Source organism: Zootermopsis nevadensis, unplaced genomic scaffold (assembly GCF_977971745.1).
Source record: "Zootermopsis nevadensis isolate Lab colony 2312 unplaced genomic scaffold, Znev_1.0 Znev_ptg000042l, whole genome shotgun sequence".
Lineage (NCBI taxonomy): Eukaryota > Metazoa > Arthropoda > Insecta > Blattodea > Termopsidae > Zootermopsis > Zootermopsis nevadensis.
This window is the reverse complement of record NW_028259174.1, coordinates 76,196-94,416: the sequence shown is the minus strand read 5'-3', so window position 1 is coordinate 94,416 and position 18,221 is coordinate 76,196. Positions and strand designations below refer to the sequence as shown.

At 37.8% G+C, this 18,221-nt stretch overlaps 1 protein-coding gene and 1 long non-coding RNA gene across 5 annotated transcripts; one reads left to right on the top strand and one right to left on the bottom strand.

Moving 5' to 3' along the window:
* The first annotated feature begins 133 nt into the window (after positions 1-133).
* Positions 134-8,166, top strand: LOC147871714 (uncharacterized). Its single transcript, XR_015538381.1, has 2 exons — positions 134-3,196; positions 4,706-8,166. It is a non-coding gene; the product is annotated as an uncharacterized LOC147871714 (long non-coding RNA).
* On the bottom strand, positions 6,937-18,007 carry LOC147871713 (uncharacterized). 4 transcript variants are annotated; one of them, XM_087360323.1, is made up of 6 exons: positions 17,866-18,007; positions 16,680-16,740; positions 14,564-14,709; positions 13,131-13,316; positions 8,825-8,888; positions 6,937-8,195 (listed from the first exon to the last, which is right to left on the bottom strand). In XM_087360323.1, exons 4-6 carry the CDS (start codon positions 13,313-13,315, stop codon positions 8,097-8,099), a joined length of 348 nt encoding a protein of 115 aa, XP_087216449.1. In that variant the 5' UTR covers position 13,316; positions 14,564-14,709; positions 16,680-16,740; positions 17,866-18,007; the 3' UTR covers positions 6,937-8,096. The 4 variants fall into 4 exon arrangements, with proteins under 4 accessions (XP_087216449.1, XP_087216450.1, XP_087216453.1 ...); XM_087360324.1 differs by having other exon boundaries at positions 6,937-7,743; XM_087360327.1 differs by lacking the exon at positions 13,131-13,316.
* Between the last annotated feature and the right edge of the window lie 214 nt (positions 18,008-18,221).

Genomic DNA, 18,221 nt, shown 5'->3' with positions numbered 1-18,221 from the left:
TGGGTTCGTATTCTTTGATTAGTTAAGCAATGAAGGCCACCACTAAAAGTATTATAGTTCTAAACACTTAAGCACTGGAGGTGGAGACAGATGAGATATTACTTTCTTCTGGCTATTACGTGAGTATATACAATTTCATATAATAATTCACGGCACTCATTGGAACCACGGTTCCGGAGAATTTGACTTAAATACGTCTATACGGAAAGGAAGTTTATATATTGACTTTATTCTAAATATTTCCTTTATAGATCCTTTACAATTGAGATAAGTTTGATTAAGACATTGATTATTTAACTTGAATTAGTTACGTTTAAGATGGATCTGTGGTAGATGAATGGCGGTTGCTTCTAACCTTTCGTCCCCCCTTCCTCAACGGCGGTCTTGGCTTCGTTTCCATAGAAACGGGAAGATGCTGTCATCACTCTGGTTACATTCTGAGACACACGACAGGTGCAGGGATGCCATAAAAAGATACATAGATTTTTAACTCCAATACTTCATGAATTTCAAGGAATTTTTGATGGAGATAGAAATTTTGTATACAGACGTAAACATGTCCACGAATTTCGTGGCATCAGGGTGAAAATTAACATAGGTTGTATCTGTTGACCTAATGATGGAAATTTTGCTTAGACAGTTATAATTAAATGTAATGATTATTAATATTATACGCCACTATCACCGTAATTATAAAATGAAAGGAAGGGATGGTATGAGGACTATAATCACATCAATGATCCTGATGGAGAAAGATGACACCTGAAATGTCGCCGTAAAAGTTTTAGGTCGTACATTCTACTTGATGTTAGGATAATGAACGACGCCATTTCACTTAAAGCCAAGCTAATAATTCCCTAGAAGAGTTTTCAACTACACGCTTCTAGAAAAGCGAAATCTAGAAAGACCAAAGACAGCTCGTGTAAACAAGAAACAGATCTAATGGACCTAAACACATTAGAAAGAAAGTTGGTGTCACAAATTCTTCCCAGGTCGAGAATTCAGGTTCTCACGGCAGCGAGTACGAAGAAGACTGTCTTCTGAGAAGTTTCGGGGGTCATACTGCCTCCATCTTCAGGGCACACACAACGCAACATCGCAGAAGACAGAAATCTTCATTCTCGCCGCTGAGAAAACTTCAAATTTCGCCCTGAAGATGGAGGCAGTATGACCACCGAAACGTTAGTAGAGATCTACCTGACTACAGAGCTCAACATCCCAAAAGACAGAAATATTCATACTCACCGCTTTGAAAACTTCAAATATCGCCCTGAAGATGGAGGCAGTATGACCACCGAAACGTTAGTAGAGATCTACCTGACTACAGAGCTCAACATCCCAAAAGACAGAAATATTCATACTCACCGCTTTGAAAACTTCAAATATCGCCCTGAAGATGGAGGCAGTATGACCACCGAAACGTTAGTAGAGATCTACCTGACTACAGAGCTCAACATCCCAGAAGACAGAAATATTCATACTCACCGCTGAGAAAACTTCAAATATCGCCCTGAAGACGGAGGCAGTAAGACCCCCGAAACGTTAGTAAAGATCTACCTGACTACACAGCTCAACATCCCAGAATGTAGGAACCTTCTTACTCGCAAATGAAAGAAACTCAAAACTCGTCCTGATGATGGAGGCAGTATGACCTCCGAACTTTACTTTTATACCCTTTAAATGGAATGGTAAGTATACGTACCACCTACTCCAACAATCAGTAACACTTTGTGTGGTTCTCGCCGTAATCAGCGGTCAATTCCTTAAACAGCGTTAACCAGTTGATCTCTGTAATGGTGAAGAGTTGTGTTTTCTTCGCGGTCGGACTGGATTCTTAAATATCATTCAAGGATTCATTCGCTAACAGCATTCTGACATTCCTTTCAATCCATGAACGTACTTCAAATTCGCTACTTTTATAGAATTCAAGTATTCAAGACTATCATCATTTCCCTTCAACTGTTTACTGAGCCTGAGTTCAGTGTTTTTCATGGAACAGGGCGCCATACCCTAAGCCAGATCAGTCCACTCCACACCATGTACGTTTAACGATGTCAGAATTGCGTGGAGTTCTACTCTCACGCCTTTATGGAGTGCGCTTTAGGCTGAGAGCTAAGTTTTTAATATTATCATTAATCAGTGCGTGGCTTGCGTTACGCAGTGGTGTTAAGACATCGCGAAGAATGACGTATTCTCCTTCAGAACCCTCGAGCGTCTGCTCTGGCTAAAATTTGTTTCCTTCTCTCTGGGCTTGAGGAGATATGAAACTATGACAACTGAGAAATGTAAAGGGGAGAATAAAATTAAAATTAACCCTGAAGAAGTAGGATGTAAGCATGTGGCCCCATGGAGAGATCTCATGAACCTCTAAATTCCATAAAAGACTGGGAATTTCTTGACCTGGTCTCAAGGACTCCACTTGTCTCATTCAAAGAACATATGAACCCTGACATCTTACAGGAACATAAATTAGATTTATTGAAATCCATGGAATAATGTAGTTTACAGTATAGCTCCTACTACAGTGTACAAATGAAAGGGACATCAAAGTAATAGATACAAAATAAATGTTCCCCAGTGAATTTCAAACCTCTCTGGCAAATAGAAGTCTCTTCGGGAAATCAAAGATCAATACCTCAAATCACTGTTTTGATTAAAGGTACAGTAAATATAGCCTCCAGCTCATTTTATGATTTGAAACATTTTATATATTTTATATCCTCACTTAAATAATAACAGAGTTGGGATCAAAAGTAATTCATTAAGAACAATAATAAAGACGAATTTGCCAGACTTTAAATAGCAAAGCGTGATAACTCGCCTAGTCAAAAGCAGCAACATTTAAATAAATATTATAAAACCCACGTGATAACTGGCAGCAAAGGTCTTTAAGAATTGTTTTCCAATCCATATGAAATGGTTCTTTAACCATGCTCAAATTCGCACGAGTTACTTATCAGCAGTGGGTAAAACAATTTCGAGATGATGGAACCACCACCCTAGCAAAGAAAACAAATTCTGCGAACACAACAACTCTCTGAAAGCGACAACAGATGAGCAGAAACGTCAGATACTCGGCCGCCATCTTTCGCGTCGGTCTACTTGATCGTTGATTACATGTAGCAAAAAAAATTGTAGGCAGTCACTGCAATATGTCGTTGCCATGGCCGTGTCCAGTTAGGTTATGTATGGCCAGGTCATTATAATTATCTTTATTTCTCTTTATTATTGGTATGTTCACTCAATTTTTTTGGATTAGCTGCTTTGTGATTCATATTTTCATTCTGTGTCTGTGTGTGTTGTAATTTCAAAGTCTTAAGATAGTATAATTGCGTCATATTGTGAATCAAATATTAAATTAATTATTCGGTTTTGTCCGTCTAATCATTTTACAAATAAGATAATTAAATTATCATTTTATGTCCCACATCAAATAATCGATTTACATTTGGAACATTTTTACAACGTGTTTCGGTTTCATCGAACCATCTTCTGGTGTAAAATTATATCGACAAACTTAAAACTCAATTACAATTTCGATATAATTTTACACCTGAAGATGGTTCGGTGAAACTGAAACATGTTGTAAAAATGTTCCAAATGTAAATCGATTATTCGATGTGGAACATAAAATGATATTTTAATTATCTTATTTACAACATGTTTCGGTTTCATCGAACCATCTTCAGGTGTAAAATTATATCGACAAACTTAAAACTCAATTACAATTTCGATATAATTTTACACCTGAAGATGGTTCGATGAAACCGAAACATGTTGTAAAAATGTTCCAAATGTAAATCGATTATTCGATGTGGAACATAAGATGATATTTTAATTATCTTATTTGTAAATTTTAAATATAATTGTGATTAGACGGACAAAACCGAATAATTAATTCAAAGTCTTAAATTTAGACAGCTATGTTTCAAACAGTTGTGTGGTTAGTGCACATTCCCAGTTTCACTGTAAATTTATTCAAGATCAAACATTTGATGTCTTCTTCAGTGTTTCAACTTCTTGTGCGTAATGTGTAGATCTATTTGTAGCTTATCATTTCTCTAGGTCAATACTTTGTTTTGTATTATGTGGAATTTATATAATAGTACGAATTTTACTTTATAATATATATTGTATTATTATTTTTATTATGACTTTTTCCACATCTATCGTCATCTGACTGTCTTATGGATCCATGAAATGTAAATAAATTATTATTATTATAGGAATTACTGTGCTTAATCTAAGTCCCTATAACTTGCATGTCACTTTGATGATGTTCACATGGCTTAAGTACACTTCTGCCATTAGAATAATTTCATACAAATAGAATAGCATTAAGGTACGCCACAATATAGTCAATAAAAATATACTCTGCCACATTTATTGATTGTGCGTTACGGAACGGACATAATTAATTTAAACTGTGTCCAGTCTGAATTAATTAGTATCTTATACAAAGTGTTCAAACGTAGAGCTTGGATGAAAATGTAATGATTTAAAGAAAAAGGTCCATATATGGGGATTAAATGTAAGATGCTGGTATATGAGGCTGTGTACCTTGGCATTAGTGCAGTTGAGCAATGGAAGGTTAATGAGTTTCATAAAGGTGCACAACATGATAACAGTTTATGTTCTGGAAATTAAGTGAAGAATTATCATGAGATACCATTTTGTCCTGAAAATAATTAGTATAAATTTTCAGGCATGCAGTGTTCTAATTCTGAAGTCCTGAAATTATGATATCAGAAGTCTGCAAGTTTCAGTCTGGAATCTGCCAGTGTAAAGACTCTCTCCTGTTTTGTGTGTTTGGTGCACAAGAAATGTGCTATCTAACAGAATTATGTTTAATTCATAATTTTACAGCAAGAAATTGATATTATCAAAGTAGAAAATAGAGTGAAGAAGATCCCATTGGTATCAACACTGACGAGGTTTACATACCATCGACATTTTCTGTAAAGAATTTTGAACCGGAAGTAAGCATTGCTGTTAGCTTTCATTTGCATGAAATGGTTACAATGAAACAACTTTTCTTCAGCTTAATAATGTTGCAGTTTTGTGCTCTGAACTGGATCACAGGTTCGAAGTGAATAGTCTATTGATTATCTTCACCTACTAAGTGATAACAATCGGACATAGTCGTAAAGAATGTCTGTTCCATTTCATGTAATGGGAGGGAATAGCATTGACTGATACATGTGTGGTGGTTCTACAGAACTGCACAGATTCACCGAAAGATGTACCTGGTTCAGATAGTGAGACGTGTTACGATGGAAATCAGGTCGTCGGTATAAACACAGAGGATGTCACAGATATAGAAGTTGAGGAACACTCTGTGCCAGTAACACAGGTTATCTTATTTTCACTGCCGAGAACATTTTTTACAAGTACACAAAGTCACTTTTGTAGGATCTGAGTTTTTCACAGCGGTGACTCTGATGATGACTGTCTTCTGGGTTGTAGCAACGTGTAGTCTGGTAGAAGTTTACCAGCGTTTCAGAGTTCCTTGCTGCCTCCGTCGTCAGGGCGATGAGTTGGTAACCTGTCAGATTACACGGTGCTACAACCCAGAAGACGGCCATCTTCAAACACACTATTGAGTTTTTCATCTGTTGTTCTATCTGTCCATCCAGAGGAAATGACCCACTTCTGGTGAATGGATTTTGAAGAGTGCTTTCCAAAATGTGTTCAGTGGATTATGTTTTGTTGCACATTGCTTATAGAGTACTAGTTTTAATCAGTCCTTAATTTAGGAAAGTAATTAAATATTGAGTAGATTATGAAATGTTTTAAACAGTGTTATAACCACAGGAACATTGTGTTTCTTCATCCCCTCCATTAACCCTTTGAAACCAAAGCTCATCTGAATAATTTTGAAGAATTCATTCCGTATCACTAAGAAAGCACAACTCTTCAACATTACAAAGATAGCTGGTTATGTTAGGTTATGTTAGGTTGGTTAGGTTAGGTTAGGGTAAGGAAATAATTGCTGTTTGTTAAAGTAGGTGGCGCATGTAGTTACAACTGGGCTTTAAATTGTTAAGCATTGTTTTGATAGTACATCCTGCCACTGAACATAGTTTTCAGGACAGTAGAATGATCGACACCCATTTCTTCAATACCTGTTGGAAATCTTGGGTCTGCAGAAGACTAACATCTGTAAGTATAATAATGACAACCGGAAGATGGGAACAGAACCAATATTCAAAACACTGTTTATATCAAATATAATTCAGACAACACACAATGTCCAGATTGTATCATCAGTCTGCTACTGTCATCATTGCTTAGAGAATCATCAGTTGTCCTGTTATAGACCCAGAACAGTAATGATAACTCTATCCTGCTGTGTAGGAACAGAGTGTAACAAAGTTATGAAGGAAATGAAGTTCGATCTGCTAACATTCATAGATTCTGAAAATGGTTCTGCAGTAAGTGACACTGATATTAGGGTAAGCTGAGTTACCAGACTGCACTTACAGTGAATCTTGCCTAGGATGATGAACCGTGTGGTTTAGTCTTTCCACTGGAATGAGGACTGTCTGTCTGTATGCGGTAGCCCTCTAGTGGCCTTTCCATCAACTTTGAGTTACAACTGACCAGATGGTCAATCCTTTACTGTTCTGTAATTTCCTCTTCTCATGTTCCTTTTATCTTCTCTCTTTCGATGGCTTGACATTCCTTTGCCTGGTCCTGGTGGACCATCTTACAGGATGGGGTTGTTAATAGTTGTGTTGTCTGTGCCTGTGAACTTTAACGGTGCGTGGGCTAAATACTCGATGATGATCTCTTGAGGTTGAGGCACGTTTGGGATTAGTGTCCCTTCAAGTGTAAACAGTTTTGTTTGTATGTATTATTTTATATTTCAATACAATACAAGGTTTTAAGACTGTGAAATGCTGGTAAACTTCTACCAGATTACACAGCAAAACATCTGAAAAGGCAGTTATGTTTATTTAAGCTGATTTTGTGAAAATATATTAACAAGAGTAGCAACACTATATGCTGTTAGTCAAAATCCATCAAGACAACTGCATAACCTCACTTCCTGATACTTAAGTTCCCACACACAAATTAATTTAACTTCTTGTGTGCCAGTTTTTCTAACAAAATCTGACTGGGTCAAGAGAACTTCAGTTTGGACATTACGGCATGGAATGAGAATCTGGGAAGATGTGGCATAAGTGACATTTGCAAGTCTTCCATGCACTGGAGACACGATGCCCCTGAACCTTGTTCCTACCAGGCTGTCATTCAGGAGTCCAACCGATGCATATTGAACTCAGACCTGACAAACTAAATGCATTAGCACATTTACAATATCTCGATAATTTTATAACCTAGCATTCATGTTATGTAAATTCTTCATGTACCACACAGAATTAACAGTTTAAACTAATATGGAGGCCCATAATTCTTGCAATATTTATAAAACACACCTTCCACTAAATTCTGGTCATGTGATGGGGTTTGGTAAGTAAAGTAAAGTTTGTCCCACTATACGCCATGTAGGCGCTTGGGTGGAGAGACGGTATAGCTCCTCTCTTCCTTGACCTCGGCACTAGATGGGGGGTGTGGTCAGCATCACGCTCCGGTCGGCTTTACCTCCGGGAAAGGACCCCCGGTACCCATCGTAGAGGAGGCTGGGTGGGCCCCAGAGGCTAGAGGAAAAATCCTCTGCCCCCGTCGGGGATCGAACCCCGGTCGTCCAGCCCGTAGCTAGTCACTATACTGACTGAGCTATCCAAAAAAACATAATTATCACCTTGGTTTCAGACTCATTCTTTCTCCTCTTCATGTTATGTTCATCCAGAAATTTTTCTCATTTCTTTAACAGAGTCCTTTGAGTGAACATCAACCTTTACACAGTGGAGAGAGTCCATATGCATGTAATGTGTGCAAAAAATCATTTCGTCAAAATGGTGGTCTCAGGACACATCAAGTCACGCACAGTGGAGAGAGTCCATATGCATGTAATGTGTGCAGTAAATCATTTCACTCAGAGGGGTCATATGAAGAGACATCAAAGTATATATCATTGAGACTGTTCTTATGTGTGATGAATGATCAGTGCATACGTAGTACATAGTATCCTAAATCCTATGACATGTAAGATATTTTCCTGCCCTGAGATTCTGAATAAATGTCAACTCGTGCAGAGAATATGTTCCGATACTGGAGTAACGTCTTACCTGTTCACACAAAACAGAAGATATATTTGAAAAAAAAAAGATTGGCAAAAATAAACAGCTTTAAGGGTTTCAGTGAAAGTTCTGTAAGTTCTTTAGAACTATGAAACTAATATATTCGTCTCAGCTTATTTGGCCTGCTCTTCCAATCCTCTTTGCCTACTAAATATGATGCAACACTAATTCATTCAGAACATAACAGAAAAATCTTAATAACAGACTCCATGCAGCAGAGTTCTTGAGTCATCAAGGAATTCCCAGTCTTTCATTGAACCCTAAGTTTCACAGCTTGAGACACTCGAATCAAATACACACACTTTAGAAATCTCGAAAAAAGACTTTTAAAACAAATGCTAGGTCGGAGAAAACATAACATTAATCTATTTTAAGGGATATATTTTGTTTCATTTACGATTCATTAAGGTTACAAGAACAAGAAATAAAATTCTAGCTGGAATATTGCATGGAAGCGAGCACGAGGAAAATTTCCACTTAAAGCCGTTGTGCACAGTTAATCTACGAAAAATTTTTATAAACAAGGTTATACGAGAAATTCAGATTACACATCACGATATAAACTTAAATATTGCTCACAAATCAAACTGTGCGAAACACGAAGTATTTAAACATACCATAATCTTCTTTCCTTTATACTCCAACATAATACACGATCGCCCAACCTCCTGACCGGCTCCCCTGAAAAAGAAGTGAGGTTAGGATCGAATATTTCCGAAAAACCAATATTATTCTAACCTATAGCTAGTGTAAGATAACAGCATTAACATACAAAGGACATACTTGGGACTCGGGCTTTCTTTTAGTCGACATATTTCGCCTTACGTTTCAAACCAACAACGTAGAACACACAATTTACAAACTCAATTGCTCAATGCAAAATGGGCATAGAGTACAGAGTATAGAAGTTCGTAAACAATCACAAGGTACTGTAACCTGTACGAAAGACTTTCTAATGGAACGTCTGAAGAAAATCTACTCCCTCCCAAACCTGCTCCACGGTCCAGGTATTTCTTCATTCAATTGTATGCTTTTCTCGACTGTTACGAAATGTATATGTTAATCTCTGTGTACAGAAAACCACGCGTCAGTTTCTTATATTATGAGAAGAACACCAGATTCATAAGGAACCACTAAAGTAGACTCATGATGTAATTTATGTTCTTGACAACCAAATACGGTGCTTATGCGATTACAATCGCGGTGCCCGAATTTATAACTTGTGTTGGGCAAGGCCGTGGTTTAGGCAACACGGAGTTTTCCTCCGTGGCATCCCAACAATTACTCCATTCACACACAGAAGAAGGCAATGGCAAACCACTTCTGGATCATCTGCCAAGAACGTATATGAACAGGTCCCAGTCCGAGAAAAGGAAGGAAGGATCCTGTTCATATGGACCTGTCGTCAGACAGAACACTAAATAATAATAAGATGAGGTGGTCTAGCGGTTAGAACTCTGGCCTTGTAATCCTGGGGTCTCGGGTTCGAATTTATAACTTGTGTTGGGCAAGGCCGTGGTTTAGGCAACACGGAGTTTTCCTCCGTGGCATCCCAACAATTACTCCATTCACACACAGAAGAAGGCAATGGCAAACCACTTCTGGATCATCTGCCAAGAACGTATATGAACAGGTCCCAGTCCGAGAAGAGAAAAGGATGGAAGGATCCTGTTCATATGGACCTGTCGTCAGACAGAACACTACAAATAAAATACAGACGGATTAAAACAAATAATTAATATAATATTCACAATATGACGCAATTACACTATCTTATCAGACGTACGCCGCTTTCGCACTACGAAAACTCTTTTATAGAAGCTTAGCAGCAAAGAGACGTGAAAACTAAGCGAAAGGATTCATAATTCATATGACAGCCTAACAGAGGATGCGTGATATTAAAATATGACGAGAATCGAACTCGAGCCGGAGAGAACGAAAATACGTCCCCGTGACAAAATCTAAAAATGTGAAAATCGGCGCTTCTTGTGTCTACGTGCTCTTTCGGTCGACTCTCAAGAGTCCATGTGCGTTGTTTGATCTTAGTTTACGAAAAAGATCAAGATGGCTGCCTCCATCATCAAGGCGATGAGATTCAAGGTCAACATAATTTAACCTCGCCCTGGATATCTATATTAACGTCTATACTTGAGCTTAACACACGCGGTTCAATTTGTTTGTACGAATGATTTATCATTTATTGGTTTCATTGACATAGAAATGTTAATTTTCACCGGAATTAATTTCATCCTGACTAGAGTAATTTTGTTGCTACTCTGTGCTGTGTAATCTGAGCACTTACGTGAATTAAGAATAAGCAACGAATCCGATTAGTTTAATTTCATGTTAATATTTTTGCTGTTTCTAAATGATTACAATAAACTTTCAGCCCTTCTCAACTCTTTAAATCCCAGTGGTAAATGTATATACCATCTGCTTTAATAATAACTATCTTAATTTTGTATTTATGGATATCATATGATTCTCACTTTAACCCTTTGAAGCCGAAGATCGTCTGAATATTATTTACGAATCCAGTCCGTACCGCGAAGAAAACACTACACCTCACCATTACGAAAATCAGCTGGTTAACCCTTTGAAGCCGAAGATCGTCTGAATATTATTTATGGATTCAGACCGTACCGCGAAGAAAACACTTCACCTCACCATTACGAAAATCAGCTGGTTAACCCTTTGAAGCCGAAGATCGTCTGAATATTATTTACGAATCCAGACCGTACCGCGAAGAAAACACTTCACTTAACCATTAGAAGTCGAATCAGGCGGTACCACATAAGATTTAACAAAAGAACATCCCGGTCAAAGCCTTAAACATAAAAATAAACTTTGTGGGATTTGAGGTTCTGACGGAGTTGGGTTGTCAAGCCTCTGGGGCTTGTTGGTAGATACCAATGTTTCGGAGGATCTGTTGCTTCTATCCGCAGGTCTGAAGAACTGTGAGCCCAAGCCCACATGGTGTCCAAACTCTTCTGTTATTTACCTGTACTCCGATCTTAATCTGTATGTGACAGGATTTAATCTTGTACGATGGACAGATACATCTTTCAGCTCTGTGTATGTGGACGATACTTTTTGGCTTCATCCACACACGTGCTTAATTCTCTAGCTAAGATTACAGATGCTTACAAATAAGAGAAATTCAGACCTCGGTTTATTTTATTTAATTATTTTATTTTTTATATTCGACTTTAATGACTTTGACTGCAAGATAAACCAGTTACGCGGGAGCAGCGTGTTCGAGATTCAATAATACGTGAGGATGATGTTCATGCCCTGATCCGGGTAGAGAATCTGCCGTGTCAGATGGTTCTTGAACACAGGAATTATTATTTTCTGCTCGATGGAAACCCCGAACAGTTTGAAGCCCAAAATTTGTCGAAATAATATTCAAGAACGCAGTCTGTACCAGGAATGAAAGACAACACTTCACAGTTAAAAAGAGATCGGTAGTTAATGACAGTTTGTTACGAGAATCGAAGCAGTTTGAATTGCTAGTCCTCCTAAGAGAGGGGGCCTATATATTTAAAGTTTTAAAATACATGATAGATCTGTTTTGTGTGAATTTTGGGGAAAATATTAATGGGAGTCTATCAGAACATTCAGTCTACAGAAGGAAACGATCAGTAGCCATAAACTGTAAGTGATTGTAGAAGTTTGTATTGTTCAATAAACCAGTTTCTATGTATGGGCTCGTACACTTTTCTCTGATCCTTACTGTCAAAGCTCCTAAGGTATATTAGGTTTCCCATATTTTTCATTCAACATTTCAAGCTTTCGAGGCTCTTTAAGGTTTGATAATTGTGTTGGTTAATCAGAGCACTTGAAATACATTGTTTCTGTGTTCTAGTACCATAATGTCAGAAGAGATATTGTACATTGATCTGAATCATTCAAACAGAGATTCCTTTGAAACACAGGGAGTCAGAATGATGTTCATAAGAACATAAAACATGCTGATGATAGGAAACTTAAAACTGTTTGTCCACTTGGGTGCGAGCAGTGGTTGTCAGCTGACGTGCCACTGAGAGAAATGGACTCGTCTCCGGGAGAGCTGCGCCTAGATGCTACGTGCGTCGAGGGAGCGGGTCCCGGCTGGGAACCGGGGCCCTTGGCTAAAGGTTTCAGCGCGGTGGGGTGATCTTTAGTGGGGAGCGGTGTCGAGGAATCCAAACTTCTAACTCCCCAGCGCCTGGCCCAGAAGAGGAATGCCTTCTCGACACCAGGACATGATCAATCTGATTGACCACATCCATACTTGGTACCTTCCAAACAAAGGACAAGTTTCTGAAGTGTCCTTCGAGCCTTATCTTGCACATTCTGTCTCCTAAAGGCTCGAAACCTAAATAGCTTCGTTTTTATCCACCCTGCCACGTCCATCCCATACTTCAGCACCTCCGTCATCATGTGGCCACGGTCAGTGTCGCGGTTCGCTTCCGAGTCCGTGAACGTTTGCCAGGGTCCATTACCAAAATGATCCATCCGAGGCTCTTTTGAGAGTATCCTAACAGTACTCGTTTTCCGGGGTGGGGTTGTTATAACCCCAAGCCCCAACCTGGAGGACCAGGGTATCGCTCTTAGTCTGGCGCATCGCCTTAGACCTGTCCGGCTTGGGTGACCCTACCATGAGCCGAAGCTCCGGCCGGCATAGCCCTTTCACACGTGAGCTGAAGTGACTGCTAGAGATAGAAATCCCAGCGAAACGCATTGGACCCTTTCAGACGAGAGCCGCGGTGAACCTGTGCGAGCGGCTCATCAGCCACTATGCAGCTCTCCCCGCTAGAAGCGGCTTATGGCGGGGAGAGTCTTGCCTGCTTCGACATGGAACCCTTTCACACACGCAAAGAAACTTGAATTTGTAGGAAAAAGAGGTGGTTAGAGCAAAAATTTTAATATCAAACGTACCTACGGAACAAGTCAGCGATTTTAAATACTAAATTAGTCCGTTCCTTAGCTATCTTCAATGCTTTCTTGTAAACGTGACTATTTCTATGTTCCTGCAATCCACACTGAACAATATCTGTATGTTGGTACTCGTGTAAATCTAAGCCGCTGTTCAAAGTCTTGTAGCACCGATGTGAGATGTTCATCCTGGAAAGATAACATCTTTTTATCTATTAAATTTGTTACCAGCTACCAAATATGACACTGTCTCATCCAGTTCTATTGATTTGTAACTTAAAATACAAATGAAAAGGGAAAAATACAAGAGCTGAGAGGGTTTACAATGATCCGAGCTGTGCAATAAACAAATCATACTGTCGTCTACATAGGGATTTTAATTCTGTTATTATAATCATCGCTTTTCCAATTTCCATTAAGGAGTGTTGACAACTTAATATATTTCACTAAAATAATTAACACTTTAAAATAAGCACGGTACGCTTCCGTGATAAGAGAAATAATCTAAAATACTTCATCCAAGTATAAAAAGTAATCAAGTATATCAAACTGCTTACATGAATATGAAATATATCTTAGTGCGAAACAATTTATATTTCACAGAATTTATTACAAACTTTTCTCGACTTACTGCGAGCAGGCAACAATTTTTTTAATAGTGGCCAGGCTCATCACTGCGTAATATCAGTCGGACTACATTTTTTCAGTCCCAAACTTTAGGGACAAACATAAGCTAACCTTAGATACCCACAAATGCTCAGGTAGAATAGAAGAAATTTAATGAACAAATCAAAATTATTGTTCTCTGGCCAGAATACATTCTGTAATTAATTAGTCTTTATGGAAATATTATCTAAAAATTATACCGCTTCGACTGATTTAATTGAATGAGTTATGAAAATAATTATCGATAGTAAAAAGAAAATTTGGAGAAAAAGCATGACAGTCCATGTTTAAATAAGCAACTTTTATTTTTGTATTATTATCATTCTTATGTCCCACTACACGCCATGTAGGCACTTGGCGTTAACCTCGACACTAGATAGGGGCAGGCAGCCCTCGGAGGAGGAAAAACCCTTTGTCCATGTTGGGGATCAAGTCTATAATCACTCAGCTACCCCAGATCCCCTTTCTATCAATGAAGATTATTAATTATAAACAAGTCTGTAGCGTATCGTCCCAGCGAATTATGTTCATTCTGTGTGTGAAAGTGATGGGTAGGAATAAACAAATGTGTCTGTAGTCTTAAGTAAATGCCTGGAATTATAGGGTAGCATGCAGAATTTAAATCCAGTTATATTTTTTTTTCCTTAAAATCCATCTGCTACATGTGGAGCTGAATCCTACCTTCAATGTGTCTATTCCTCATATTCACGGCGATTCAAATTCAGTAGATTTAAGAATACACATGTAAAATTGCCTGTGTAATTACAAACCTTCGTTTTCTTCATCTGACAGCTCACGTTTTACGTAGTATAAAAGTAAGTCACGGATCCCATACTCATTCCGCTTGGACACTGCAAGCGATTTCTTAATAAACTCACTCGTCATATTTATTTCGTGACCAAAGAGTTCCCAGCACCTGCGACAAGTATAAATTTATAAAATGAACAAACACGATTAAATCCACGTTTACGGATCACTAATTTGTGTCTGTAAGCGTATACTGTATTCAAATCAACCAAAATTCAAATTGATTTAATTATTATAATGCAATTTAAATTTTAGTTAATAAATAAACTACAATACTGTAACAAGACGCAGCAGCAATTATTCATATATATATATATTTTAACTCTTAATGACAAGACATGCAGTAGAATCTTATGATCTGTCACACCTGATATACTTAAATATAAAACAGCTTTAAATCACTGGGAGAAAAAGTTCAAAATTCAGTCCTGCAAGCAAAGTCTGAAAATTACATGTTAATGACAATAAACAAAGAATAATGACTTAACCTCAATTTTGATATTCACGTCCTCGACAAAGAGAGCAAAGTCCTGATGGTAGCATTTCATTTCATCTGGAAAGTTCTCTATAACAAAGTCCAATTGCACCTGCTATGCCATTCTCTTGAGAAATACTAATTTTATTTAAATTTCTGGAACATGAAAATTTGAAATTGTTCCCATACGTGGGCACCTCTAGTGACAGGATACATATTCAAATGTCTGCACAAATATTACATATCCGTTCCTTCATTTCAGTAAATTCTGATGACAACTGTGAAATTGTAGACACATTTCTTGGAATACCCCCCAAAAGAATATAATTAATATAATAAGCCTGGAGTAACAAAGGAACTGACCCAATGGCACATGGCAGAAGGGGTAGAGATCTGACTTGTTGAAACCTTTCAAATTTCATTCTGTATCATCTTCAAACAACTACCAGAAATAACACATCATATTTTCTTGTGGGGTAACGTTCTGTAACTTCGATATAATTGTCGATGGTGAAACAAATGAAATATATCGTAACAAATGTATACTTTCACTGGTCTTATTAAAAGAGAAATGGTTTTCAGATCACGTCATACAGTATTTATAAGGAACATATTCAAAATGTAAACAAACTGATATTAAAGTGATAATTAGATATGTGCACAGGTCCAATTTGTTTTAACTCAAACCCAAATACTTAAGTAAGATGACAAACTTAAAATTCGTCAGTCAAAATAAGAATCAAGCTTGTTTCGTATAACAGGTTGTAACCGTCCCACTCCCGTCTGCTGTTGGAGTTGCCCGGCTCGGTTGCAGTCTTGTCGATCCTTGTCGTATGTGATGTAATTCGGGATTTCTGCTCATGTAGGCATGGAACTTTTCTCAGGGAATATTACATGGAGGGGTATAAGCTGAAGGTTTCGGTAATGGCTTCGAGACTGAAGTGCATAGTTTTTTGCAAGCACAATTTATTTCTTTTACGATTCACATCCACTGGCCGAATCGAGCTACAAAACAATTTAGGATGTTGCTTCCTCTGAATTCCAGAAAAGAGTGTCCTCACAAGAAAAATTTCCTGTCCTTTAGTCATAGGACTTCCCCCTTAACTTTCACAAAAAATGATGTATTTGGGCAGTAATGATGCCCTAGCTCACGTGGACCATTAAAAAAACCCTTTAGCCGGCGGGTGCCCCCTGCAAGAATTTTGGGGGTCACACGGTGCGATAATTCTTTCCTTTACAGTCGTAACAAGTGAAACTCGTAAATCTTTATTACTTGTTTCCAATTTATTTTTATTTGCGCCTCACCGGGACTCGAACCCAGAACGCGCGGTCACAAGGTGTAACACGCACGTTACTTTGTGATTATAAAACATATAAGCAAGTGTGACAATTATGATGCTGAAGAGCTCTGTTGACATATAAGATATACAATTTGTAGAAGTAAGGAGAACCTAAGATACTCAGGATAATAATGCAGTTGTTAATACGCAAACAATTTTTTGTTGTTGCGAAGTGTTTGGAAAGAAAATCACCCATCTACAATATTTATTTTTTCATAATTACAAAACCAAAACTAATGCAACGTGCATTTGTTTTGAACTCACCTTCAATCAAGTGCATTTTTTCCCTCTTCTGTGACCCTTCCCTCAGCAAGGATCACTTCCTCTGAAAACACAGACCACAATCTTGCATTTTGGAAAACAAAATTGAATTTTCAAAGCGGAAATTAAGATGAGATTGACCGACATGACAGTAAATTTCTCTTCTATGCCACCATAAATGAGAAACATTTTGATTTACTTTCTCATTTATAGTAAATCTTTCAACTGATTTTTCCTAGCCCTGGTATTAGATCTGAAGATAACAAATTTGCCTCCTGTATGTACGTTAAATGAATTATTTGAAATAAGAGCAGTAAGAGGTGCAGAGGTAAAATAGTTTTACTGGTTATTAATATCTGTTACATGACGTGTATCTATGAAATTGTTTTCTTATTGTCATTCAGATTGTTCCATCAGTGGAAGTCAATTTAGAAATCCTTCAGGCATTTCTGTTGCTCAAAGAAACGAACAGAGCGGAACAACAGGGGAATCCCTAAATTGGGTAGGAGAAATAACAGACCTGCATATTTTATTGTTTTATTTTGATGTCAGAATGATAAATGAGAGGCAAAATGACACAAGATTATGTTATAGACAGTACAGGAGCATTTTCACAGTCAGTGTAAATGAAAAATATGTAAGATGTGGTTTTATCCTGCTCTTTGATTCCATTCCATTAAAAGCGTGACAAATTTTAAATATTTGGGAGCAACAATAATAAATCGGAATGATACTCATGAGGAAATCAGGAGGCGATCATATTCTGGAAATGCTCGACAATTTTCAGTTCGAAATATTTCGACTTCCCGTCTGATTTCTGAGAGACTAAAGATCAATATGTACAAAACAATAATTTTGCCCGTTGTCTCTCTCTCTGAGGGAGGAACATAGATTGCAGGTGTCTAAGAAATTGTAATTATAAAACTAATATAGTGCAAGCCATTTTTGAAAGAAGTCCTATTCCTTTACTTGTGGGACCATATCCATCAAACATTTGCTCCATGGCAGTTCACATTTTACGGTAATGTTTCATGCAGTAATCGAAACCCAAAAACTATTGCCCCCCCCCCCCCCCCAACAAAGCATTCAATCATGTGAACACTGTGACAAAAGAGTGAGAAATGCTTCTTATGCACAACTATACGAACAGCTTTCCTTAGTTTTATCTTTGGTGATTCTGTTTAAATACCTCGTTCATCTACCGGCATCTCTGCATCATTATGTTGTTTCTACATTGATCATAGATGGCAGGATGAGCACTTCGCAATTGATATACGATCTGTGGTTGGTAATCCGTCTTCTATCGTCGATCATTGACCGGTGTTTGCTTGCTGGAAAAACATTGATTCAAATATACGGCTTTTCGCTGATGATTGTATAGTATACAGGAAAATAATGGATAGTAGTGACATTGATAAGTTACAGACAGATATGAATAGATTATGGGAATGGGCGGTAGAAAATGAAATGAAGATAAATCCAGGTAAAAGTAAAGCAGTCAGCTTCAATAGAGCTAGGGTGAAGGATAAGCTGAGTTACTTTTTT